Genomic DNA, 27,049 nt, shown 5'->3' with positions numbered 1-27,049 from the left:
AATTCTCTCTTAACCGGCAAAATTCTCACTCCGAAAACAACACCTCAATAACCGGCAATGTTGCTGAGTCCGAGTCCAAGTCTCCCGCGGTGGCCGAGTTAGTTAGTGGGCGTAGTTCTCGAAACTGCCACTACTCGGCTTCTTGGCGCTGTCGGAAGTCAGAACACCTCAATACCCTTGTAACAGGAGGCTGACTCTACCGCGCTGCCGGTAGTTTCTTCTGATCCGCCATTTTACAGGGGTACTGTGTGTCTCCCACGCTGCTGGTAGTCATTGCATTGCATTCTGGAAATCCCAAAAGTTGGTCCAAGCAAAAGGAAGAGAATGGTGTTAACTTTAAAACAGAAAATCGACATATGCCAATGACTAGAAAGGGGAGAGAAGCGTAACAACATTATGAATGAATTCAAAATCAGTTCGTCAACAATCTACGACATCAAATCGCAGAAGGATAAGCTGCTCAAGTTTTATTCAAGCTTGGAGACATCTAAGAGTGTAGAGAAACGGCGTACGCTTCGTAAGCCTCAGCTTGAAGAGCTGGATACCATGCTTTGAGTGGTTTTCTCTTAAGCGTTCAGAGGATGTTCCACTTTCCGCACCCATGCTAGTCGAGAAAGCGAAGGATTTCTGCGTAAAGATGGAGCTCACTGACAAGTGTGCTTTCTCCGAGGGATGGCTAATGTGCTTCAAGTTACGGCACGGGATACGACGACTCAATATTTCCGGGGAGAAGAAATCAGCTGATCACGACGCCGCAGAAGAATACTGCGATTATTTCAATTGGATTGTGCAGCAACATGATTTGTCGCCAGCACAAATATACAATGCCGATGAAACTGGCTTATTTTGGAGGTTTTTGCCAGAATCAACGCTTGCTGGGGCTAGTGAGGCTAATGCTTCAGGTTACAAGAAAAATAAAGATCGTGTAACCGTGCTAACATGTGCGAACGCTGCTGGATCACACCAGGTTAAACTTCTTGTCATTGGGAAGTATAAAAATCCCCGCGCATTTAAAAATGTGAGGCACTTACCTGTTGAGTACAAAGCTCAAAGAAATGCTTGGATGGATAAGGAAATCTTTTCGAATTGGTTCCATCATATTTTTGTTCTATCTGTGAGGGAACATTTCCGTAAAATAGGGAAACCTGAAGATAGCAAATGCATTTTATTGCTTGATAATTGTAGAGCCCATCCGCATGAATCCGAGTTGGTTTTGGGAAATATTTTCACGATTTATTTGCTACCAAATGTAACTTCTCTCATACAACCCATCGACCATGGCGTTATCCAAAATCTCAAGTGTCATTACAAGAAAGACTTCCTATGTAAACTGATAAGCCAAGATGACAATATTCACGCATTTCAGAAGGAATACAATTTTAAAGATGCCGGCCTAGAAATTCGGTTGGTAGCGCCGGCGCTGAGCGCCTAAAGAGACCTAGAATTGGGCCGATACCCTATGTTGGGGCGTTCGCTATGAAGATAGCGACAACTCGGATATTGACTATACATTTTGCGCCTGCGCCAAGTGTTTGCGCGCGCCCGCGAGCGCAAGCGGATCATGACGTCATTTCAGTGTGCAACGCCTTTTAGGAGCGCCTGAGCGCATATTGGGTGGCGTCCGGAGCCTTAGCGCCCAGCGCTATTAGTGACAGTTCAAGGGAGGGCTAACGGGCCCTTCTCGGAGTAGGGGGGCGCTATTTAAAGGGGACAGCTCTAGTGCAGAATCTTCTGCCACTTGGCCTGCACATTGCGATCGTTGCTAGAGAGAGTTGGCGAGCTAATGTGGAGTGGAGTTCTGGGAATTTAGTTTACAGTACTTGGGACCTTCAAACCTGTCCGAAGCACTTGCAGCACTACACCTAAAAGCCTTTTGACCAACTGGCATCGGAATGAGAGCTTGTTTGGAGGGCGACGGCCTCATCGCCCAACACTGTGAAGGGGCAGAGAGACGGCGGGAGAGAGGGCCGGGATTGGACAGAAGGAGGAGGGGCAATGGAGGTCGGCCAATCCGACGGGAAGCTGCGAGGGTCTTTAGGCAGCAGGTGACAAGCCTTGAGGAGCAGTGTTTGGGAAGGCTCCGATTCTGGAGGGACATTGTTACTGATCTATGCCACCTGCTTGGTCAGGATCTGCAGCCGCGTGAACGCTGCAGAACCTCTCTGTCCGTGATGGCTAAACTGACTGATGGCCTCCATTTTTATGCCAACGGATCCTTTCAGCCAGCCATTGGGGACATTGTGACTGTCGCTCAGGTTGCAGTCCACTGTTGCATCCGGCAAGTTACAGATGCCCTTTATAGGCGAAGGCGTCAATTCATTACCTTCCCTCGGACCCTGCACACGCAGGCGGAGGGCGCGCAGGGTGTCGCTTCTATTGCGGACTTCCCCATGGTGCAGGGGGCAAGTGACAGCACACACGTGGCTTTGAGGGCGCCATGCCATCATCCTTAGGACTTCCGCAACCGCAAGGGGTTCTACTCCCTCAATATGCAGCTGGTCTGTGACCACCGCCAAATCATCATGGCAGTCACCCCGCATTTCCCAGGGTGCAGCCACGATGCCTTTATCCTGCGGTTGACCTCAGTTTGTTACCTTTTTGAGGGGCTGCCTCGAAGACAAGGCTGGCTTACTGGGGACAAGTGCTATCCTCTCTGGCCATGGCTGATGACAACACTCCGTGTGGCCGACACCCCAGCAGAAGAGCTGATCAGCAGCGGCCATCAGGCGACCAGGCACAGTAAACAGCACACTCTTGGTGTTGTCAAAAAGCGTTTCCAATGTCTGGAAGATTCGGGGGGATCCCTGCAGTACTCGCCGCAGCAAGTGGGACACATCGTCGTCATCTGCTGCATGCTCCACAACTTGGTGAATCGACGCACCCAGCCAATTCCAGCTGTCCCTCAATGACCAGCAGAGCAGGCGGAGGAGGAGGAAGATGGAAGGGCTGCTGAAAGTGGAAGGGCCATACGTCAGAGGCTCACCTGGACTCGTGTCGAGACCCCTGTGGCGGAATGATGAGAGTCTTAACTCATGCGCACTTTGGATGTTTGAGGGCCTCTGAATGCCAGCATCATTGAAACTAGTCACGTGCACCATGCCACATTGAAACTTCTGTTTATTGGCACAAAAGTCTTTCATTACAGCTAAACAACGTAATGTCAACAGAAACCATAACTTTCAAAATAACTGTGAACTCTTCGGCAAAGCCGCAAAACTCAACAAACCTTCTGCAAATATAACAACAGGTGAGGGTGTCCTTGAATTTGGACAAAGAAATGTCTCAGCACCTCCCTCTACAACTGGCCCCTTGAGGGAGAACGACTTCTCTTTCGCGCCCGGCCCCTTCCCTCCCTGCTGCTCCTACGTAATTGGACCCCAGTGGCGGGCTCAAGGCTGGGGGACGCCTGCTGACTGTGGAAGCGCAGAAGCCCCTGAAGGACGGGCTGGCTGACCTCTGGGCTTGGAGGGTGCGGACGCAGGATGCTTGATGTGACCATGGCTGGAAGCAGTGTGGCCTGCAGGTGGTGGCAGCTGCAATGCAGGCGTCCCAGCGCTGGCATGTGCAATGGTCTCCTGCCGAGAGAGGACACCTGCACCATGGTCTGACGACACACTGGCTATCTGAGGGGAGCGGCTCGGCTCATCTGCTACAATCGCATGCTCCACTGATTCCTGGCCTTGTATGGGACTGGAAGGGCCCGGGGTGATCCTAACTGATGCAGAGAGGGTGGCTGCAGTGAGAGATCGCGTAGCGTCAATCTGGCTGTGGAGGAGCCCAGCAAGTGACTGCGTGGCAACAGTGAGGACCTGTGTGCCAGGTGCCAGTGCTTCGGAGAAGGCCTGGACAGTTCTTCCCATTGCTTCGGACAAGGCAGGTGCCGACCGCTCCACTGCCTCGGACAAGCCCTGCACAGACCTTTCCAGGGATTGTCCGAAGCCCTGAACAGTCCTTTCCATAGCTGACTCAAAGCCGTGGACAGTCCTCTCCATTGTTGGGCCGAAGCCCTGGATAGTCCTGTCCATTGTTGCCCCGAAGCCCTGGATAGTCCTGTCCATTGTTGGGCCGAAGCCCTGGATAGTCCTGTCCATTGTTGCCCCAAAGCCCTGGAGAGTCCTCTCCATTGTTGTCCCGAAGTCCAACATACTCTTAGCCAATGAATCTACTGACTCAGGCATCTTCTCGACTGCAGCCATCAGCTCCGTGTGTCTGACCTGGGCCTGTTTGCTCATCTCAGCCAGGCGACGCACCTCATCTGCACTCTGTGCAGCAGTCATCACGACCTGCCTTGCCCTCCGGGGAGACGGTGGCCGAACTTGCCTATCCCGCGTGCGTTGCTGCATGCCGCTTGGTCCGGCAACTGGTTCATCCTCAGAGCACCCCCCCCCCCTCCCCTCCAGGGCACTACTATCCCCAGTCTGTAGATGTGTCGGCTCCCCGGATTCTGCAACGGCTGGTCCGGATTCCTCCTGGTCCTCGCCTCCGTTGGCACTGGCAGCTTCAGCGCGTTGAGCCCGAGTTGGTGCTGCTTCATCTGAAAGTGGGAGGTGGAAGAGTGGCTTTAGCAAAAGGACAGCTTTGCTGAAAGGCATGCCAGATTGTGGCAAGGCTCTGACATGGCTGCACACTGAGGATGCATGCTGGCAGGGGGACCAAGTGGAAGGCAACAGGTGAAAAAGGTGAGAGTCTTACCCTCGCTGTCGGAAATGGGGTCGGCAGATGCAGTGGTCACAGGACCAGACAGACGTCCTCCAAGTATCTGGTGCACTCTCTCCTCCAGATCCGTGAGAGTGACCACTTGTGGAGGTCCGCCACCGGTTCGACGCTGCTCCTTTCGGATCGTCGCCAGTTTGGACTGCAGGGGAAAGAAGGGGAAGTTCTGTAACATGATGCCTTGCGAGATCATCGCATGCCCCCCATGGTGCAAGAGCCCTTACATGAGGCCTTGAGACATCTGTCCATGTGTGTGCCCAGAAAGGGCCATGGGTGCATGCTGACAGATGGCCATTGGGGCATCATTGCAGCAGGGTGCCCGAAGTCAGCTGCAGATGGAGGGAATCAGAAGTTTGCTAAACCATCACTCGCCCTAACGATCCGTGTGAGGTCGTTGAATTTCTTCCTGCACTGAACAGGGGTCCTGGTCGCCATGCTGCTGGAGTTGACCCTCACAGCAACCTCCCTCCAAGATCGTCGGTAAGCCTTCTGATTCGGCCTCTTGCCATTGTCCGGATACAGGACATCTCGACGGCGTTCAACTGCAGCCACCAAGTGGTCCAGAGCCTCAGTGCTGAAGCGCTCTGCTCTCTGTCTAACCTTTTCCATGCTGAACAAGTTTGTAACGCCAGACAGGGGCGAGCGCCGATTCTGAGGCCTACAGGGGGTTGGGTGTTGAAGCTCAGGCTGACTGACCCACCCCTTTAAGAGCCGGCCGGCGCCTGGAGGTCTCGTGGTTTCCCGTAATTGAGATCATCTGCGCTGCGCCCGTCCGCGTCGATATTGAGTAGCGCCTGAACTTTTGCGCCTTAAGAGCACCGTGCAACGGCTGAATTAGCGCCTCAATCCCCTTTGGGGGCGATGCAACCCAATAGCTCGCCAGGCAGCGATAACTTTCGTCTGGCTATAAACTTAGCGCTCTGCCAGTTCTAACGCCTCAAGCGGGGCTATACCCAATTTCTAGGCCGCCATCTTTTAATGCTGCATGTTCCTGGAACTTGGTGAAAGGTCACACTTTGAGGCAAGCCTGGCACAAATTGTGGCCTTCTGTAATGTTTGCTGAAGGTGGTTCTTCAGAGGAGGAATTTCATGGGTTTAGTGTTCGTCCCAAGAGGAGTACAATAATGGAAATGGCTGGCATGGTGAAAAATGTAGGCCCAGCAAACCCGCTACGTCACCTCAGTGAAAGTGATATTGAGCAGTGGGTTGATGCAGATAGAGAAGTTGCTGTTGTGCATATGCTAAGTGATAATGAAATAATTGAGAATGTTTTGAATCCAAAGAAAGAAAAGGAAAGTGAGATGGAAAGTGAAGAGAAGAAAATTTCTTGGGCTAAAGCTGCAGAAGGATTTACTTCATTCCTCAAATTTGCTCAAAGCAGCCTTGCTACTCTGCCCAAGAAGTTACGCACCTCCATATTCTGCATTCCACCTTTCTACAAAAAAGGCAAGAGTCCACTAAGCAAGCAGACATCCGGGACATGTTTAGGAAAGCTTCCAAAAGAGTTGAAGCAGTGGAAGTGCCTGAAGAATCTGTGGAAGTGCCTGAAGAATCTGTTGAAGTGCATGATCCTGATGACCCAGCTGGCATAGCTATTCCTGATGAACCAGCTGACTTGGAATAAGTGTATAGTCAACTACAGTACTTTATAATGTACTGTACAGTCATTTATAAGTTTTGTTTTACTGTTAAGTAATTAAAGAGTTATGGAGTACCCGCAACTGGCAGTACTGTACTTAATCAAGCATCTTCCACCATCCATTTAACACAACATAGAAACATAGAAGATAGGAGCAGGAGTAGGCCATTCGGCCCCTCGAGCCTGCTCCGCCATTCAATGCGATCATGGCTGATCATCCAAATTCAGTACCCTGTCCCTGCTTTCTCCCCATACCCCTTGATCCCTTTAGCCTTAAGAAATATATCCAACGCCTTCTTGAATATATTTAATGAATTGGCCTCTACTGCCTTCTGTGGTAGAGAATTCCACAGGTTCACCACTCTCTGGGTGAAGAAATTCCTCCTCATCTCAGTCCTAAATGGCCTACCCCTTATCCTTAGACTGTGACCCCCTTTCTGTAGGTGAGTACCTAATTACTGTATACTGCACATTTCTTGATTTTTTTATTTATCTTTGTTAAAAGTAGCCTCGGTAGATAACCCTCTCCGTCATCCGGAATTTTTGATCAACCGGCAACACGTCGGTGCCGGATACTAAAGAGTTTCCTGTATTGCAATGGACTTTGGGGCAGAATGTGGAGGCGAAAACCCTGGATTCATTTCAGAAACAATTGGGAGTGTAGGCACGGCCTTGATATTTGTCTGATCTTGTGAAGCACCTTGGGACATTTTACTACGTTAAAGGCGCTATATAAATGCAAGTTGTACTACAACAGATCAAGAACAAATTTATCAGTACCTGACCTAGAGAACAGAAGTTGTGGTGGAGCTTCTCTTCCTTATATCTGTTCTAAACACTGTAGCTAGCTCAGCCATTTGTATAGTTAACTCTTGCCAATTTTGATTAATGGCTATCTCTGCTAGAGCCATTCCTGCATTCCCCGCTATCTTAATTTCAATACAATTTAGCTACTGTTACCTCCAACAAAGAACATCAGTTTACATATATTTCCTTGTTATCTCGAGGTTACAATTTTCCTTCCGAAAGGGTACATATTTGAATTATTAGTAACTAGCTGAAGTGCCCGGCGGTGCCGAGGCTTTTTCGAGGGCATGTTGTTGTTGGAAGAGAGAGAGAGAGAGAGAGAGAGAGCGCGACTGGGGGGGGGGGGGGGGAAGGGAAGGGGGGGGAAGGGGATGGGGGGGCGGCGGGAAGGGGAAGGGGGGGGCCCCAGGCCGAGAGCCCCGCTCTCCGAGCCCCGCCCCCCCCCCCCGGCCGAGCCCGATTGCGGCTCTGAGAGACGGCCAGCGGCCGAGCCCCGCCCCCCCCCCCCCCCCCCCCCCGGCCGAGCCCGATTGCGGCTCTGAGAGGCGGCCGAGCCCCGCCCCCCCCCCCGCCCCCGCCGAGCGCGGAACAGAGACGCCGCGTCTCACCTGCTCCTGCTGCGCGCGCACCCTGACCCTCGTGGCTGACGCCGTTGCCCTGGGTAACGTGACACGGCGGGGGGGTGGTGAGGAGCTTAGCAGAAGCGCAATCACCTAGCTCGGGCCTGGCTGGGCAAGAAAGGCGCAGGCTTTGAGGCCTAAGAAAAAAACGGGGAAAGGTAGGAAAAAGAATGTTCAGGTTAGGTTTACAAATGAGTTTTTTTAAAAACAATTTAATAAATTCAATTTTATTTTGGTGGAAATGTATATTTGAAAAGAAAGACGCAGAAAGCAGGAAAAAGAATGGAAGCAAGATGGCGGCGACTCACCTCGGTTCAGAACGATAAGGCCCGCCCACACGCACCGATTGGTCGACCGTCAGGTCACCAAAGCGTAGGATTGGTCAATCGTCCCGTCACTCGACCGTAGGAGGGCCCGGCCGCACGCGGCAGCAAGCCGCCGTATGATCGGTCGACCTCGAGGTCACTCTGTCGCTAATGAGCGGATAATGAGATGCTAATGAGCGGAATGTTGAAGGTTTTTGGGATACCGCAGGCGCGATTTTAGCCCGGCCGAAACGTAAATACGCTTAAAACCGTCTCGGAAGTGTAAGCTTTTTTTGGAGGTAACGCGCGCATAGGTACGCCCTGTAACTTTCGAGCGCATAGCCCGCCAGACGCACACGCGATGACAGACAGAATGACAGACAGACAGACAGATGTACCGATTTATTATATATATAGATAGATATAGATTAGTTTACAAGCGCATATCTCAACTACAAATGCCGTTGACTACATAATTAAAATAAATCATGAATTAGGTGATTAGATCACACAGGCATTACTTAATTAAAAGGTGCTGGTGCCAGCAATACTAAGGGGTCAAAAGTTCAGCTTAGAAGTTCAATAGCTCCCATGTTGCTTTGATTCATAGTTCTTTGGACTCTATTGAAGACAGGGTTACATAACTGTACTTGCCCAGTTACCAAAATCTCATCTATTTATAAGTGATTGATGTCCTGGAACTTTTTTCTTTTGTCAATTGCTAGCCATCTTGTACAGTGGAAATGCTGTTTTTTAAAGAAATATTTGGTACTCAAGTGGTCCATTCTGTGGTTTATAAATATGTTGTGGTACATTTTTTGTACAGCTAATTTTTTGTACATATCAGTCCAGAATATATTGAGTGTTTGACCTAAGTTGTGTTTGTAGGAGAGCTATTATATAGGTAGGTAATGAGGTAAATGCCATGGCTTTCCTTACATTTTCTCTTTCCCTTCTCTGGCCTGCTAACACCAGTCTGTGTTCTGAATCTAATGATTCCTGACCCCTGGAAGGATACTGAGTATATTGTGCGCTTCACCAAGTAGGAATGTGGAACATTATGGAAGATCTGTTTGGCCGTTGCAGTGGGAACTGACTGCAATAATACTGGAAAAAATGTGGCTACCCCCATATGTGCTTTGCACAAGTAACTCGGGAGTAGAAACTGAAGATTTGCTATAGCAGATGAATCATATTATTGCACAGAAGGAAGAAATTCGGCCCACGATGCCTGTGCCAATTGCCAGATCCTGCCGCTTGCTATGTGTAGGTTATTTTCCAAATTGCAGAACTTGTAGTTGCTGGGTTTTAATTGTGATACCTGCATGTGGTAGAAAGAAATAGAAAATAATCACCAGATACCAAATGTGAACCTAAGAGGTTGTATGATGCATGTTTTCAGGACTATGGTGATCAGTGAGTTTATGTGCATTTATTTACATATGCAAGAGTGCCATGAAAAAAATGATTTTTGTCTTCTCCTGTAGGGTGTTCTGAATTTGGGAACTAGTGAGAACAAACTTTGCTTTGACTTAATAGAAGAGTGGGTGAGTATGTAAAATACTGAAAAATAATTTCATGTACTGAAAGTAATAGAAACATAGAAAAATAGGAGCAGGAGTAGTCCATTCGGCCCTTCGATGTGGTTGACTCTTAACTGCCCTCTGAAATGGCCTAGCAAGTCACTTAGTTGTAACTAACCGCTACAAAACAAAATAATAAGAATGAAACCGGATGGACCACCCAGCATCGACCACGGCAACGGCACAACCAGCCCAGTCGACCCTGCAAAGTCCTCTTCACCAACATCTGGGGAATTGTGCCAAAACTGGGAGAGCTGTCCCACAGACTAGTCAAGCAACAGCCTGACATAGTCAGACTCACTGAATCATACCTTTCAGCCAATGTCCCAAACTCCTCCATCACCATTCCTGGATATGCCCTGTCCCACCGGCAGGACAGACCCACCAGGGGTGGCGGCACAGTGGTATACAGTCAGGAGGGAGTGGCCCTGGGAGTCCTCAACATTAACACCAGACCCCATGAAGTCTCATGGCTTCAGGTCAAGCATGGGCAAGGAAACCTCCTGCTGATTACCACCTACCACCCTCCCTCAGCTGATGAATCAGTACTCCTCCATGTTGAACACCACTTGGAAGAAACACTGAGAGTAGCAAGGGCACAGAATGTACTTTGGGTGGGGGACTTCAATGTCCATCACCAAGAGTGGCTCGGTAAGCACCACTACTGACCAAGCTGGCCGAGTCCTGAAGGACCCAACTGCCAGTCTGGGCCTGCGACAGGTGGTGAGTGAACCAACATGAGGGAAAAACCTGCTTGACCTCGTCCTCACCAATCTAGCTGCCGCAGATGCATCTGCCCATGACAGCATTGGCAGCAGTGACCACCGCAGAGTCATTGTGGAGATGAAGTCTCGTCTTCACACTGAGAACACCCTCCATCGTGTTCTGTGGCACTACCACTTTGCTAAATGGGATAGATTCAGAACAGATCTACCAGCTCAAAACTGGGCACCCATGAGGTGCTGTGGGCCATCAGCAGCAGCAGAATTGTATTCCACCACTATCTGTAACCTCATGGCCTGGCATATCCCTCACTCTACCATTACCACCAAGCCAGGGGACCAACCATGGTTCAATGAGGAGTGTAGAAGAGCATGTCAGGAGTAGCACCGGGCGTACCTAAAAATGAGGTGCCAACCTGGGGAAGCTGCAACACCGGACTGCATGCATGCTAAAAAGCGGAAGTAGCATGCTATAGACAGGGCTAAGCGATCCCACAATCAACGGAACAGACCAAAGCTCTGCAGTTCTGCCACATCAGTCGTGAATGGTGGTGGACCATTAAACAACTAACTGGAGGAGGAGGCTCCAAGAATATCCCCATCCTCAATGATGGTGGAGCCCAGCACGTGAGTGCAAAAGACAAGGCTAAAGCGTTTGCAACCAACTTAAGCCAGAAGTGCCGAGGTCCCCACCACCACAGAAGCCAGTCTTCAGCCAGTTCGATTCACTCCACGTGATATCAAGAAACGGCTGAGCGCACTGGACACACAAAGGCTATGGGCCCCGACAACATCTCGGCTATCGTGCTGAAGATTTGTGCTCCAGAACTAGCCACGCCTCTAGCCAAGCTGTTCCAGTACAGCTATAACACTGGCATCTATCCGACAATGTGGAAAACTGCCCAGGTATGTCCTGTCCACAAAAAAGCAGGATAAATCCAACCCGGCCAATTACCGCCCCATCAGTCTACTCTCAATCATCAGCAAAGTGATGGAAATGTGTCATCGACAGTGCTATAAAGTGGCACTTACGCACCAATAACGTGCTCACTGATGCCCAGTTTGGGTTCTGCCAAGACTACTCTGCTCCCGGCCTCATTGCAGCCTTGGTCCAAACATGGACAAAGGAGCTGAATTCCAGAGGTGAGGTGAGAGTGACTGCCCTTGACATCAAGGCAGCATTTGACCGAGTCTGGCATCAAGGAGCCCTAGTAAAACTGAAGTCAATGGGAATCTGGGGGAAAACGCTCCACTGGCTGGAGTCATACTGAGCATAAAGGAAGATGGTTGTGGTGGTTTGAAGGTCAATCATCACAGCCCCAGGACATCGCTGCAGGAGTTCCTCAGGGCAGTGTCCTAGGCCCAACCATCTCCATCTGCTTCATCAATGACCTTCCCTCCAACATAAGGTCAGAAATGGGGATGTTCACTGATGACTGCACAGTGTTCAGCGCCATTCACAACTCCTCAGATAATGATGCAGTCCATGGCTTGGGCTGATAAGTGGCAGGTAACATTCGTGCCACAGAAGTGCCAGGCAATGACTATCTCCAACAAGTGAGCGTCTAACCACCTCCCAATGACATTCAATGGTATTACCATTGCTGCATCCCCCAATATCAACATCCGGGGGTCACCATTAACCAGAACCTTAACTGGACCAGCCACACACATACTGTGGCAACAAGAGCAGGTCAGAGGCTAGGTATTCTGTGGCGAGCGTCTCACCTCCTGACTCCCCAAAGCCTTTCCACCATCTACTTGTCTGGATGAGTGCAGCCCCAACAACACTCAAGCTCGACACCATCCAGGACAAAGCAGCCTGCTTGACTGGCACCCCATCCACCACCTTAAACATTCATTCCCTCCACCACCGGTGTACCGTGGCGGCTGTGTGTACCATCTACAAGCACTGCAGCAGCTCGCCAAGGCTTCTTTGGCAGCACCTCCCAAACCTGTGACCTCTTCCACCTAGAAGGACAAGGGCAGCAGGAGCATGGGAACACCACCACCTCAAAGTTCCCCTCCAAGTCACACATCATCCTGGCTTAGAAGTACAGGAAACTGTTTGATATCCGGCACTGACGGGACCGGGATGGTGCCAGTTGATTAAAAATTCCGGATAAGGAAGAAGGGACATGGAGTGACAATGGCCCAAGGTACGAGAGCCCCGTAGCACAGCCAGAAGTGCTGGAGCCCCGATCACACAGCCAGAAGTGCTGGAGCCCCGATCACACAGCCAGAAGTGCTGGAGCCCCGTAGCACAGCCAGAAGTGCTGGAGCCCCGTAGCACAGCCAGAAGTGCTGGAGCCCCGTAGCACAGCCAGAAGTGCTGGAGCCCCGTAGCACAGCCAGAAGTGCTGGAGCCCCGATCACGCAGCCAGAAGTGCTGGAGCCCCGATCACGCAGCCAGAAGTGCTAGAGCCCCGATCACGCAGCCAGAAGTGCTGGAGCCCCGATCACGCAGCCAGAAGTGCTGCAGCCCCGATCACGCAGCCAGAAGTGCTGGAGCCCCGTAGCACAGCCAGAAGTGCTGGAGCCCCGTAGCACAGCCAGAAGTGCTGGAGCCCCGATCACGCAGCCAGAAGTGCTGGAGCCCCGATCACGCAGCCAGAAGTGCTGGTGCCCCGATCACGCAGCCAGAAGCGCTGCAGCCCCGATCACGCAGCCAGAAGTGCTGCAGCCCCGATCACGCAGCCAGAAGTGCTGCAGCCCCGATCACGCAGCCAGAAGTGCTGCAGCCCCGATCACGCAGCCAGAAGTGCTGCAGCCCCGATCACGCAGCCAGAAGTGCTGCAGCCCCGATCACGCAGCCAGAAGTGCTGCAGCCCCGATCACGCAGCCAGAAGTGCTGCAGCCCCGATCACGCAGCCAGAAGTGCTGCAGCCCCGATCACGCAGCCAGAAGTGCTGCAGCCCCGATCACGCAGCCAGAAGTGCTGCAGCCCCGATCACAGGTACAGGGGACCCGGTTACACGGCAAAAGGTACGAGATCCCCGGTTACACAGCCGCAATTATACAGTATACGGAAGCCTCAAAACTTACTCCTGAATTTTGCCGGTTATTAGAGAATTCTGGATAATTAGGTGCCGTTTAAACGAGAGTTTCTTGTATATCGCTGATCCTTCTTCATCGTCGCTGGGTCAAAATCCTGGAACTCCCTACCTAACAGCACTATGGGAGTACCTTCACCACACGGACTGGAGTGGTTCAAGAAGGCGGGTCACCACCACCTTCTCAAGGGCAACTAGGGATGGGCAATAAATGCTGGCCATGCCAGCGACGCCCAGATCCCATAAAGGAATATTTAAAAAAATATATGATCATGGCTGATCCTCTATCTCAATACCATATTCCCGCTCTCTCCATACCCCTTGATGCCTTTTGTGTTTAGAAATCTATCTATCTCCTTCTTAAATATATTCAGTGACTTGGCCTCCACAGTCTTCTGTGGTAGAGAATTCCACAGGTTCACCATCTTCTGAGTGAAGAAATTTCTCTTCATCTCAGTCCTAAAAGTCCTACCCCGTATCCTGAGACCCCTCGTTCTAGACCCCCCCAGCCAGGAAAACGTCCTCCCTGCATCCAGTCTGTCTAGCCCTGTCAGAATTTTATACATTTCAATGAGATCCCCTCTCATTCTTTTAAACTCTAGTGAAGACAGGCCTAGTAGACCCAATCTCTCCTCATACGACAGTCCTGCCATCCCAGGAATCAGTCTGGTGAACCTTCGCTGCACTCCCTCTATGGCAATTATATCCTTTCTTGGGTAAGGAGACCAAAACTGCACACAGTACTCCAGGTGTGGTCTCACCAAGGTCCTGTATTTGGTCTATTGGAATGTTTTTAAGCATACATATCACATGTCTCACACCAAGAAGTTAAATTTATGTTAGAATTATGTGTTTTTTGAAGTTGACTTGATAATTTAACTTCCCCTCCCAATAAAACACGAGGGCCCTGAATTTGCGCTTGGAGGCTTCCTGCGAGGAAATGCCTCCGATCTGCAAATAAAATGCCCACGTACCTGGGGCCTCGGGATCCATGGAGACTCGTGGTCCTGGGCCTCTCTGGGTACCCAAGGGCAGAGGCCCACGTATCCCAGGGGCGCAGGCAGTTCGTGAGCGTCCCTGGGATCACGTGGGCTGGCCCAACAAATGACAGCAGGGAATCCCCATTCATGCTTATGGGGATTCCGAATGTACAGAAGCCCCATAAGTACGAATGGAAATATCCCAAAAAATACACCTAGATATCAAATTTAAAAAAAAGTCATTTAAAATTGTATTTAATTAAATATTTAAAACAAAAATTTAATTTTTTGAAAAATAAATTTACATGTTTTAAAGGGACTAAAAATAAACTTACCTTATTTAACAAGTTTTTAACATGTATAAATTACTGATTACATTTTATTTTTCTGTTTTATAAAACTCTTATGCCTGCTTTTACCAGGCGTAAAAATTTCACTGGCATTCACTGGGCAGAAGTTGGGCAAGTAGCCCAACTCGCCGCCCACGGATGTCAATTTCCTGGGGATGCGGATGATCTGTCAAGAAAATTCTTGACAGATCGCATGTTCTGCGTTTTAGCGCATGCAGAGCGTGTGAACCCATAGGGGCCGCAAATTACGGCCCGAGATGTGTTTTTTACAATTTATAAAACTGTAGTATGTAATCACTTTATTTAATTAATAAGTGGTTTTAAAAGCTACATTTTTACAGTTTTAGATACATGTGTGTAAACTTAATATTTTACCTCTCTGTTCAAAGCTCAACAGACCTAATGGTGGAAGCAACATTGCGCCTCACTTGTTACAGTATTCCAACGTTCAAGGCATTGAGAGGTAAGAACAGGTGTGGGAAATTATTTGGGCTTGAGGGCCACTTAACACGTTTTGGTGAGCTGTTGAGCGCTGCACACCAATGTTCCCCCTAAGGTGCACGGCCGTGCACCAATCGTGAGGCCCCACACAGGCCGCTCACCATTTGAAGAGATACTGCGTATGTGCGGCCACACAGCAAATTTAAAGGGACCGCGCACACAAAATTAGAGGGAACATTGTATAAACATAAACATAAATTCAGATAGTAGTCAGATGCTATCTTATTTGCACAAAATGTAGTGTAAAATAGTAAAATCTTCCATTATTAAATGAGCCTGAGGCTTCGCAAGGCCTGAACTACAATCACGTTACATGGAGTCCTTGTGCTCCGGGATCCACTCCTGTGTCTAAGACGATGATCAGAACTCCCCTGTTGTCATACTCTGGGTACCGGGAGAGGAAAGATGCAGCACTGGTAAAACTTCAGTAAAACTAAGAGTCGTCGAGATGAGCAGTCATGACTTGACGGAGGAGATGCGTCGAATGCGCGCGCGCAGCAGCGCCCCCACCAGCCAGCAATGAGCGGCGGGTTTGACATGTTTTAGAAAAGTGATTCGCGGGAGAGAGCCACAGACAGACATTAGGCCGGCTTTGAGACACAAAAGGGAAGCAGATCTGCAGTCCCGGCAGCTTTAAAGGGAAATCGTGTTTGACAAATTGGTTAAAGTTTTTTGAGGTTGTAACTCGCAGGGTAGATAAGGGAGAATCAGTGGATTTGGATTTTCAGAAAGCATTCAATAAGGTGCCAAACAAGAGGTTGTTACACAAAGTTAGGGCTCATGGGATTGGGGGTAATATATTAGCGTGGATTGATTAACGAACAGAAAATAGAGTAGGAATAAATGGGATATTTTCGGGTTGGCAGGCTGTAACTAGTAGGGTACCGCAAGGATCAGTGCTTGGGCCTCCGCTATTCACAATCTACACCAATGATTTAGATGAGGGGACCAAATGTAATATATCCAAGTTTGCTGATGATACAAACCTGGGTGGGAATGTAAGTTGTGGGGAGGCTTCAAGGGGATATAGACAAGCTATGTGAGTGGGCAAGAACATGGCAAATGGAATATAATGTGGAGAAATGTGAAGTTATCCACTTTAGTAGGAAAAATAGAAAAGCAGAGTATTTTTTAAATGTTGGTGTTCAGAGGGACCTGTGTGTCCTTGTACACGAATCACTTAAAGTTAACATGCAGGTACAGCAAACAATTAGGAAAGCAAATGGTATGTTGGCCTTTATTACAAGAGGATTTGTGTACAAGAGTAAAGATGTTTTACTGCAATTATATAGGGCCCTGGTGAGACCACACCTGGAGTATTGTGTACAGTTTTGGTCTCCTTACCTAAGGAAGGATATACTTGCCATAGAGGGAGTGCAACAAAGGTTCACCAGACTAATTCCTGGGATGGGGGGGATTGTCCTATGAGGAGAGATTGAGTAGACTAGGCCTATATTCCCTAGCGTTTAGAAGAATGAGAGGTGATCTCATTGAAACGTACAAAATTCTTACAGGACTTGACAGGGTAGATGCGGGGAAGATGTTTCCCCTGGCTAGGGAGTCTAGAACCAGGGGTCACAGTCTCAGAATAAAGGGTCGGCCATTTAGGACTGAGATGAGGAGAAATTTCTGCACTCAGAGGGTGGTTAATCTTTGGAATTCTCTACCCTAGAGTGCTGTGGATGCACAGTCGTTGAGTATATTTAAGATAGAGATCGATAGATTTTTGAATATTAAGGGAATCAAGGGTTATGGGGATAATGCAGAAAGGTGCAGTTTAGGTAGAAGATCAGCCATGACCTTATTGAATGGCGAAGCAGGCTGGAAGGGCAGAATGGCCTACTCCTGCTCCTATTTCTTATGTTCTTTGGGGTGGGGGGGAACTACTTTTCCCTCTTGTTTATATAGGCATTAGTGAACATGGGGTCATTTTCAACTTCGTCCATTAAGCAGTAACCTGGAGGAGTGGATTGCCCTCCTGTTGTAGAACCAGTCCAAATTTTATTCCGTTGATTTCAATGGAACGAATGTCGGACAGATTCTACAACGGTTGGCCAATCCGCTCCGCCAGGTTACTGCACCGGTGGTGAAGTTAAAAATTACCCCCCCCCCCATATCTTAATGCTACAAAATGAATTATATCATCCTGAAAACCTTAAAATGTGCAAACAGTGCTGGATTTAGTTTGACTGTACTTTACAATGCGCTTTCTAATGACTTGTTTAATTGAGCATATATTTTTTTCTTTTTGTTTCCTTCAATTGGTTTTAAAGTTAATGCTATAAAAATGAGGGGGTGTCCTTTTTAACAAAAATGTCTCTTGATACTTCAATATAGAATGCCAGTAGACCAGAATTGTGTGCTTTGGTCGGTTCAAAGCCACTACTGTAATTTCTATTTGGGGTGCCAAGCTCGCCTGGGCGCCGGAATTACCGCTCCGGACGGAGCCGCTTGCGCCATCCCGATATTCAGTTTCAGTGCCCCAAACGGAAGCGGGGCGCTGCTCAAGGCGCCCTGCGTCCCTCTTGGGGCGCTGCAACTGAATATCGCAGCGCAACGTGCCGCAGCGCCACACGCTGCGGCACGGCGCGCTGCGGTACTGCAGGCCTTCCTCCCCTTAAAGGGGAGGGGCCTGCACCAGCGCGATCCGAGATCGCGAGTGCCGGCAAAAGAGCCCGGCACCGAGGAGAAGTGCCGGGCTCTTGGGACACAGCCGGCATTGCCCGGGGGGGGGGGGGGGGCGTGGATCAGGAGGCCAGGGACGGCGGCGCGAGGAGGTGCTGGCAGGCGGCCAGCAAAAAAAATGGCCGCCCCGCACCTCCCCTTTAATTAGCGCCACTACCGCCGCAGGTCGGCCCCCCTGAACCGGTCGCAAATTGCAACCGGCGTTACAGTGGGGGGCGCGACCAAATAGCGGTAGCGGGGCGCTGCGCACACCGATGACTTCATCGGTGGCGGCGCAGTGCTACAGGCTAACGCCGCCATTAGCGCCCCGCTAAATTTCGCGGGAGGCGTGGCCAGTGGTGCTAAACCCACCAAGTGCCCTCTTTGGGCGCTAACTGGTGGCGCAGCCCACTGAATTTCTAGGCCTTAGTCTTTGTTTCAACAGGCATTTCTTAGGCTTGCTCACAACAGATTTCTTACCACCTAGCTCAGTTATAGACTTGGATAATTCTTTAAATGTTATATTAACTAATAGAACAATTAATGTCTGCTTAATCTACTAAAATGGCAATTGCATGACATTGTTATAATAACTGAAAACTATAAAAGGTGGTTTATGTCATACAGTTTATGTTCAATAGGATGTAATTTCTAATCTGCATCTAGGACAGTTAAAAGTAGAAATACACAAAATAATACCATTTTATATTAGTTCAATATATAGACTTAGCTGAAATGGAAACCCAGCAATAAATCATACGTGTTTGCTTGCAAGAATTGAGAGCTATGATGGATACAACAATGTACCTCCTTGGTAGACTCTGAGCTACATGAGATACTTGAGTTTTTCCCCATCCCAGATATTTGAACATCGGCAACATTTCAGCTAACATACTGATTAGATTCAGTTTAATTGGACATCAGTATTCAAACTATAAGATATATGGTATTAAGGACTGGTAAGTAATTTCAGCTGTGTTAGAAAAAAAATCTTGTTTTTCTCACTTTAGGTTGAGTAAATGTATATGTTGTAATGTTAGTGAACAAAAATTGTGTGTTCTTGTCTACATTAACTGTGTGCTTCAGTTTCAGAGAAGAAATTGCCAAATTTCTCACTGAGCATGCCAGAGCTCCAAAAGCATTGGATCCGGAGCATGTAAGGAATACCAGTATTTGGTTTTGCCTTTCATATTTAATTACCCTTTTAGGTTGGGAATGGGTAATTACACAACTTAAAATTTTACTTAAAGTAAAATACTGTGTAAGTTGATATTTCAGAGAAATAAGGAAGAGAATGAAGTCAGTTGGGGCTGGGACTTGATAGTTTCTTCGCATTGTTGTCTTTTTAACCTTTAACTTATCAGCAATCTTCTTGTACGAGGCCCCTTGGGTCAGAGCGATCATAATATGATCGAGCTCTCAGTCGAGATGGAGAGTGAGGAAATTGAATCAGAGACTAAGGTCCAGAACTTAAATAAAGGGAATTACGAGGGTATGAGACGGGAATTGGGTAAGATTGATTGGGTGGTGTTTCTGGGGGGATTGACAGTGGAGAGACAATGGCAAGCATTCAAAGATAGAATGGAAGAATTCCAGAACATGTTTATACCGGTTTGGCATAAAAATAAACCTAAAAAGGTGACTCAACCGTGGATAACGAGGGAAATTAGGGACAGCATAAAATCAAAAAAAAGGGCATATCAACTGGCAAAAAAAAGCACCAGACCGGAAGATTGGGGGCAGTACAGGATACAGCAAAAGAGGACAAAGGGATTAATCAGGAAGGGGAAAATAGAATACGAAAGTAAACTTGCAGCAAACATAAAGACAGACTGCAAAAGCTTTTATCGGTATATCAGGAGGAAAAGACTGGTAAAATCCCAAGTCGGTCCCTTGCAGTCCGATTCGGGAGAATATATAATGGAGAATAAGGAAATGGCAGACCAATTAAACTCATACTTTGGTTCTGTATTCACAAAGGAGGACACAAATAACCTCCCAGGAATATCGGCAAACATAGGGACTAATGAGAGGGAGGAGCTGACAGAAATTAGTATCTCTAGGGATATGGTGTTGGGTAAGTTGAGGGGACTGAAGGCCGACAAATCCCCGGGGCCTGATAAACTACATCCTAGGGTACTTAAGGAGGTGGCCCTGGAGATAGCAGATGCTCTAAGGATCATCTTCCGGAACTCCATTGACTCGGGAACAGTACCCGTGGATTGGAGGGTAGCTAATGTTACCCCAATATTTAAAAAGGGGGGTAGAGAGAAAGCAGGGAATTATAGACCAGTAAGCCTTACATCGGTTGTGGGCAAAATGCTAGAGTCCATTATTAAGGATAAAATAGCGGAGCACTTGACAAATGGGGAAAGGATCGGACAGAGTCAACATGGATTTACAAAGGGTAAATCGTGTTTGACTAATCTGCTGGAATTTTTTGAGGAAGTAACTGGTAAAATAGATGGGGGAGAGCCAGTGGATGTGGTGTACCTTGACTTCCAGAAAGCCTTCGATAAGGTTCCACACAAAAGATTATCATGCAAAATTAAGGCTCATGGGATTGGGGGCAAAGTATTAACGTGGATAGAGAACTGGCTGGCGGATAGAAAACAGAGAGTTGGAATAAACGGCTCGTTTTCGGAGTGGCAGGCAGTGACCAGCGGGGTGCCGCAAGGATCTGTCCTGGGACCCCAGCTGTTCACAATATATATAAATGATCTGGATCAGGGAATTGGATGCAATATTTCCAAATTCGCTGACGACACTAAACTAGGAGGAGGGGTGGGCTCTGATGAGGATGTCAGGAGGCTACAGTGCGATTTGGACAGGTTGGGGGAATGGGCGGATACGTGGCAGATGCACTATAATGTGGATAAATGCGAGGTTATCCACTTTGGGGGTAAAAACAGGAGGGTAGATTATTATCTAAATGGCAATAGATTGGGAGATGGGGAAGTGCAGAGGGACCTGGGTGTTCTTGTGCACCAGTCACTGAAGGAGAGCATGCAGGTGCAACAGGCGATTAAGAAGGCAAATGGTATGTTGGCCTTCATATCAAGGGGGTTCGAGTATAGGAATAGGGATACCTTACTACAGCTGTACAAGGTGCTGGTGAGACCGCATCTGGAGTATTGTGTACAGTTTTGGTCGCCCCATCTGCGGAAGGATGTTCTTGCCATGGAAAGAGTGCAACGGCGATTCACCAGGCTGATACCTGGAATGGCGGGAATGACCTACGAAGAGAGATTAAATAGTTTGGGCTTGTACTCACTGGAGTTTAGAAGATTGAGAGGGGATCTCATCGAAACATATAAAATTATGGCAGGCCTGGACAGGCTGAATTCAGAGAGAATGTTTCCAATGGCCGGGGAGCACAGAACCAGGGGCCACAGTCTAAAAATAGCGGGCAAATCATTTAAAACAGAGATGAGGAAGAATTTCTTCACTCAAAGAGTGGTGAGCCTGTGGAATTCCCTGCCACAGAGGGCTGTGAAGGCTAATTCAATAAATATTTTCAAGAGAGAATTGGATATATTTCTGAAGGCTAAGGGGATTAAGGGTTACGGAGAAAAGGCGGGGACGGGGTACTGAACTGGTAAGATCAGCTATGATCTCAGACGAAGATCAGCCATGATCTCATTGAATGGCGGAGCAGGCTCGAAGGGCCGAATGGCCTACTCCTGTTCCTATCTCTATGTTTTCTATGTTATGGTCAAAAGTACTGGCTGACAAATCTGTATTAAGAATCTACAGTTTTAACCCCAATATCTGTTCAGAAATACATAGCGTTTCCTGAGGGTTGATGGTGAGTTCATCCTACGTTGCTCCTGCCCATTGCTGATGCACTGTGTAACCAAAATATAGAAGTTATGATGACCCCAAAAAAATAAAGTATGTGACTGCAATTGCTTCACATAATTTTGTTCACGAGAAAGAAATTTTTTTTTTTCAACCCTATCATCAGACTTCATATATTGCAATTCTTTTCACTTACCACTGGTTCAGGTTTTTTTTTCTTGAATTATTCTTCTCCTGATATGACAAACTTCCATATTAGCTGAAAGAAAGCAATGGAATTTATGGATAAGACTAGCTTGTAGCTAGTTGTTGTTCTGTACACCAGTAGAAACTACTCTCAATGTTTTTTCCATACCCAGTGGTAGCTCCCCAATATTAGAGGTTACTAAAATAAAACATTCTGCTATTTCAGTTATGGACAGGACAAAAACATGGTGCTGTTGATTCCTGTTATCAGTAGTGGTGAAACCCAATCTATTGTCTGGTAGATTTTGTTACATGGCTAGTATGGCAGAGGTACATGGTAAAAGTGTGGCAAAATAATTTTATTAGTTATTAGCATTTAATAAAATTAAAATTGTCCTTTTCCTATTATTGGAGTGCATAAATTGTTTGCATCTGTTAAATTGAATTTCAGTGTAAAGAGGCGGAGGGCCATGAATTTGAAGCCCAGGGCTTTACTTGAATTTGCCTTTATGTGGGAAATTTTGCCACTTCTCAGCTGAGTTACTGAATAGGGCACTACGCCTAGGCTATATGTTTCATCTCTAAACTTGCTTCAACTGCTAAGTATACATGATTGTGTAGATATACTGTTCACATAGTCATGCCATGTAGTCTAGAAGTTCTGTGATGCTTAGGGGGCTATTAAGGAATAACATTTTAAAATAAATAATATACAGATGTAGGTAAAATTAAAGCTACTGTGTTAGCCCTAGCTTTTTTACCACTGGTTTTGACTTCATTTCTCTGCCTTTTTTAGATTGTGGTCATGAATGGATGTTGTTCCATCTTTGCTGCACTTTCTACGGTTTTATTTGACCCAGAAGGTAAGTGCAGTCATTATTTTTATTTTGCTTAGCTTGTTTTTTTTATTCCGGTAAGACTATTTTTTTTGTTTAAAGATGGTTACCTGATTCCAACTCCATATTTTGGTGGTGTGAACCCAGATATGTGGCTGTATGGAGAAGTCCAAGCTGTGCACGTACCTTTGGATAGTAAGGTATGTGAATGATATGTCTCCCTCTGTTTGTTTTTTTTTACTTAAAATTGTGGTGGATGGACTAAGATTTTTTTTAATTGTTTACTTCTAGATGTCAGAAGGTGAAAGTTTTCCCTTTCAGCTGACAGTGAAAAAACTTGAAGCAGCTATGCAGAAAGCAAAGGAGCAGGTACGCTTTGAAATGTTTTAGTCCCAGTTGTGTTTTCATGCCAGTAATGCTTCATGGTTACAGGTGTACAATAAAGTAGTATGGTATGATCTTCAGGAGTTGGGTTATACAGTTCAACTAATTGCCATACAAGCATTGCTGGTATGAGCACAATTGGCAATGAAGCAGGGCTGAAAGCTTTAAATCTGTGCATTGTCTAAATACCACACACAAAAGGCAGATTTTTTAAAACCATTATAGACAAGCTATGTTTCAGGAACTAATTAAATGTATAATTGACCATGCTCCTTTATGGGGCATGGTAAGAAGTGAAAAATGATTGCTTCATCAGTTTTGTGTAGTAAGTATGTAACAAGACAAAACCAAATGTTTTGTGCTTGGAAACTTCTTTCCTGAGCTGCTCATATTCCCTTTTGTCATCCTCTCCTTTTATTGTTTGTGTACTTTTCCTTCAGTTTCAATTTTATCCTTGCCTCTTTATTTATCCAGGGCGTCTTATTTTTGGCTACTTTTTTTTTAGTGGAACTCTTATCAATCTCGCGTTTAAATATTGCCGACTGTTCTACCTTAAAAAAATATTTTTCTCTAGTTTACCTCCCTTAGCTGCATCCTCATTCCCTCATAGTTGTTTTGATTTTCTCTAATCTATTACTTCATTCTTTGTAGTGTCTATATCCCTCTAAATCATTATCTTAAACCTTATTTGTGCAGTATTGTGATCACTACTTTTTATATGTTTTCCCATGCTGCTTTCTCTTAGCTACAGGTACAGAAAATAATCAAAAAAAATCTAAAAGGCTAATAGGATGCTGACCTTTTCTATCTAGAGGACTAGAATACAAGGGGGTCGAAGTTAAGCTGCAGCTATACAAAGGCCCTGGTTAGACCACACTTTGAGTACTGTGAGCAGTTCTGGGCACCACACCTTAGGGAGGATAGAAACATAGAGATAGGAACAGGAGTAGGCCATTCGGCCCTTCGAGCCTGCTCCGCCATTCAATGAGATCATGGCTGATCTTCGTCTGAGATCATAGCTGATCTTACCAGTTCAGTATCCCGTCCCCGCCTTTTCTCCGTAACCCTTAATCCCCTTAGCCTTCAGAAATATATCCAATTCTCTCTTGAAAATATTTATTGAATTAGCCTTCACAGCCCTCTGTGGCAGGGAATTCCACAGGCTCACCACTCTTTGAGTGAAGAAATTCTTCCTCATCTCTGTTTTAAATGATTTGCCCGCTATTTTTAGACTGTGGCCCCTGGTTCTGTGCTCCCCGGCCATTGGAAACATTCTCTCTGAATTCAGCCTGTCCCGGATGTATTGGCCTTGGAGGGATTGCAGCGTATGTTGACCAGAATGATACCTGGACTCCAGGGGTTAAATTACGAGGAGAAATTACACAAACTGGGGTTGTATTCCCTGGAATTTAGAAGATTAAGGGGTGATTTGATCAAAGTTTTCAAGATATTTGCCCAGAAATTCGGGTCGGAGGCTTCCCGCGGGTGCACGCCTCCGACCTGCACTTACCTAGCGCGCCGGCCGTTGTGCTGTGGGCCCACGTGGGATTCTGATCCTGGGCCTGCTCCAACTGCCGGCGCGCAGTGCTTGCGTATCCAAGGGGCGCAGTTAGTTCGAAGCGTCCCCTGGGATCACGTGAGCCATGGAGAGCCAATGGTAGCAGGGAATCTGTATTCATAGATTTGACAGGAAGACCTGTCAAATCTATGAATACAATTCAGCCCCAAAACATAACTAAAACTTCAAATAAATTTTTAAAAAATCACATTTTTAAAATAACTATAAATTGCATAAAATAACTTTTAAACAATAATTTAAATTTTTGAAAAGATTAATTACAGTTTATAACGGGGCTAAAAATAAACTTACCTTTCTTTAAAGTATTTAAAAATAATAAACCTGTGGAAAAAATGTTTTAATTTTACTTAATTCACCACTTACCTTCTTCTTCTTCTTATCGTGTCCGTGGACAGTCTATACATAGCCCAGCCAGAACTGGACACATTTTTGCGCCTTGCGACTGCTTTTTATAAGCGTAGCTGCTGGAGACTTACCCTCCTGGAAAAAAACCAGAAGTTCCAGGCGTACGTGCTGCCTCTCCAGCGCACGCGTTCGACCTGTGAACCCCTTTCTTTAAGGGAACGGAAGTTCCGGTTTCCCGCGCATGCACGAAACCGGCACTTTCGTTGGGCCTATGCGTGAGTACCCAGCGTGTACTCACCCGGGGGGGACCCGAAGTTCTGGCCCAATATTAAGGGGAACAGATAGTTTCTCTCTAGCTACCCTATTTCCACTGGTTGAGGACTCTAGGACTAGGGGGCATAGTCTAAAAATTAGAGCCAGACCTTTCAGGAGTGAAATTAGGAAATACTTCTATACATAAAGGGTGGTAGAAGTTTGGAACTCTCTTCTGCAAACAGCAATTGATGCTAGGTCAATTGTTAATTTTAAATCTGACATTGATAGATTTTTATTAACCAAAAGTATTAAGGGATATGGGGCAAAGGCGGATATATGGAGTTAGGTCACAGATCAGCCATGATCTCATTGAATGGCAGAACAGGCTCGAGGGGCTAAATGGCCTACTCCTGTTCCTATGTTCCTATAGCTGGTCCAGTTCATTTCCCATTACTAGGTCCAGCTGTGCTTCCTTCCTTGTTGGGCTCCTTGTATATTGGGTCACAAAGGAGTTTTGTACACAGTGTAAAAACTCGATTATCTTCTCGACTTGCACTCCTTGCCAGTTTATTTGGGGGTAGTTGAAATCCCCCATGATTGTGATTCTGTGTTTGTCATTTCATGGATTTGCCTACATATTTTGACCTCCACTTTCCTTCCACTATTTGGTTGTCTGTCATATACCCCTAATAGGGTGACTGATCCATTCCTAAACTTACTCTCAATACATTATAGCCTGCAATATTTAACTTCCAATCCTATCTTCTCTGCAGCCACTATTACCCCTATTATGTTTATTTCTTCTTTTCCAATTACTGCCTCCAATTGCCCCGTTTTATTGCTGATGCTCTGTATAGTGGTGTGCAGGCAATTTAATATGCTTTTAATTTTCATTACTCCTTCTTTATTCTTGTCAGGTATTTTATTACTTCCTAAAACTTTTTTTGTTCCCTGTGTATTTATAATGTCTTTATTTTTTTTGTACTCTGACCTTTGCTCTCGTCCCTTTTTCTTATCTTTACTATTATTTCCAGCCGAACCCTCAAATATGTTTATCATTTGAAACAAATGGTGGGCTGGGAGTAGAAAAAAGAGCAAATATTTCTTTCTCTCTTTAGTCCCCACTTATCATAAACGAGGAATGCCAACCGCTTAGTTATTTATCACTACTTTTCATAAATGGCCACTTGACATGAAGTTGTTTAGGTTTAGTCACCTTCCTCCCCAGGGAAAATTCCTTGCTTTATCTGGAGAATCTGGTAATGCAGGTGTGAACCTACATTCCATTTTTTCCATGGTGCTGTTTGTTGATACGGGATGTGCACCATATTTCTGTTTTCTGCACCTTGCATCTGGTTTTATTGGTGTCTAAAACTGCATATGTTGTATATAACCAAGCTAATACAGTTAGCAGGAAAAATTATGTGTGAATGCTTTCTGTAGAGTTTTTAAAACCATATATAAATGGTATGCTATATTAATTTATGAAGACTTCTGTTGTTCCTTTTATTTTGTATGGTCAGTGTAACTTTCAGCTCTGTTTTACATGTCTGCAATTGTTGCTTACAAAGACTTTCTTCCAAAAGAGAGCATGACCTTTTGAAGTAAAATTCTGCAGCAGAGGTACAAATTTCACAGTACAGTCTCGATTGTGTTAAAAAACAACAGCAGTAAGGAACTGCTTTGTTCAGGCCAAATATTGGTTGGCATTCAGTATCAAAAATAT

At 46.7% G+C, this 27,049-nt stretch overlaps 1 protein-coding gene across 1 annotated transcript in view; it reads left to right on the top strand.

The window, feature by feature from the left end:
• The window catches only part of LOC147117611 (1-aminocyclopropane-1-carboxylate synthase-like protein 1), a 74,411-nt gene that overhangs the window by 9,720 nt on the left and 37,642 nt on the right, over nt 1-27,049 (top strand). The window contains exons 2-7 of the mRNA XM_085988738.1: nt 9,572-9,631; nt 15,162-15,235; nt 19,024-19,093; nt 22,721-22,787; nt 22,863-22,960; nt 23,052-23,129. Coding sequence (XP_085844864.1) covers nt 9,572-9,631; nt 15,162-15,235; nt 19,024-19,093; nt 22,721-22,787; nt 22,863-22,960; nt 23,052-23,129 — 447 coding nt within the window. The remainder of the gene's footprint in view (nt 1-9,571; nt 9,632-15,161; nt 15,236-19,023; nt 19,094-22,720; nt 22,788-22,862; nt 22,961-23,051; nt 23,130-27,049) is intronic.

Source organism: Somniosus microcephalus, chromosome 5 (assembly GCF_052327205.1).
Source record: "Somniosus microcephalus isolate GS21.2 chromosome 5, FLI_Smic_1.0, whole genome shotgun sequence".
Lineage (NCBI taxonomy): Eukaryota > Metazoa > Chordata > Chondrichthyes > Squaliformes > Somniosidae > Somniosus > Somniosus microcephalus.
The sequence above is the reverse complement of the archived record's forward strand: the minus strand, read 5'-3'. Positions and strand labels throughout refer to the sequence as shown.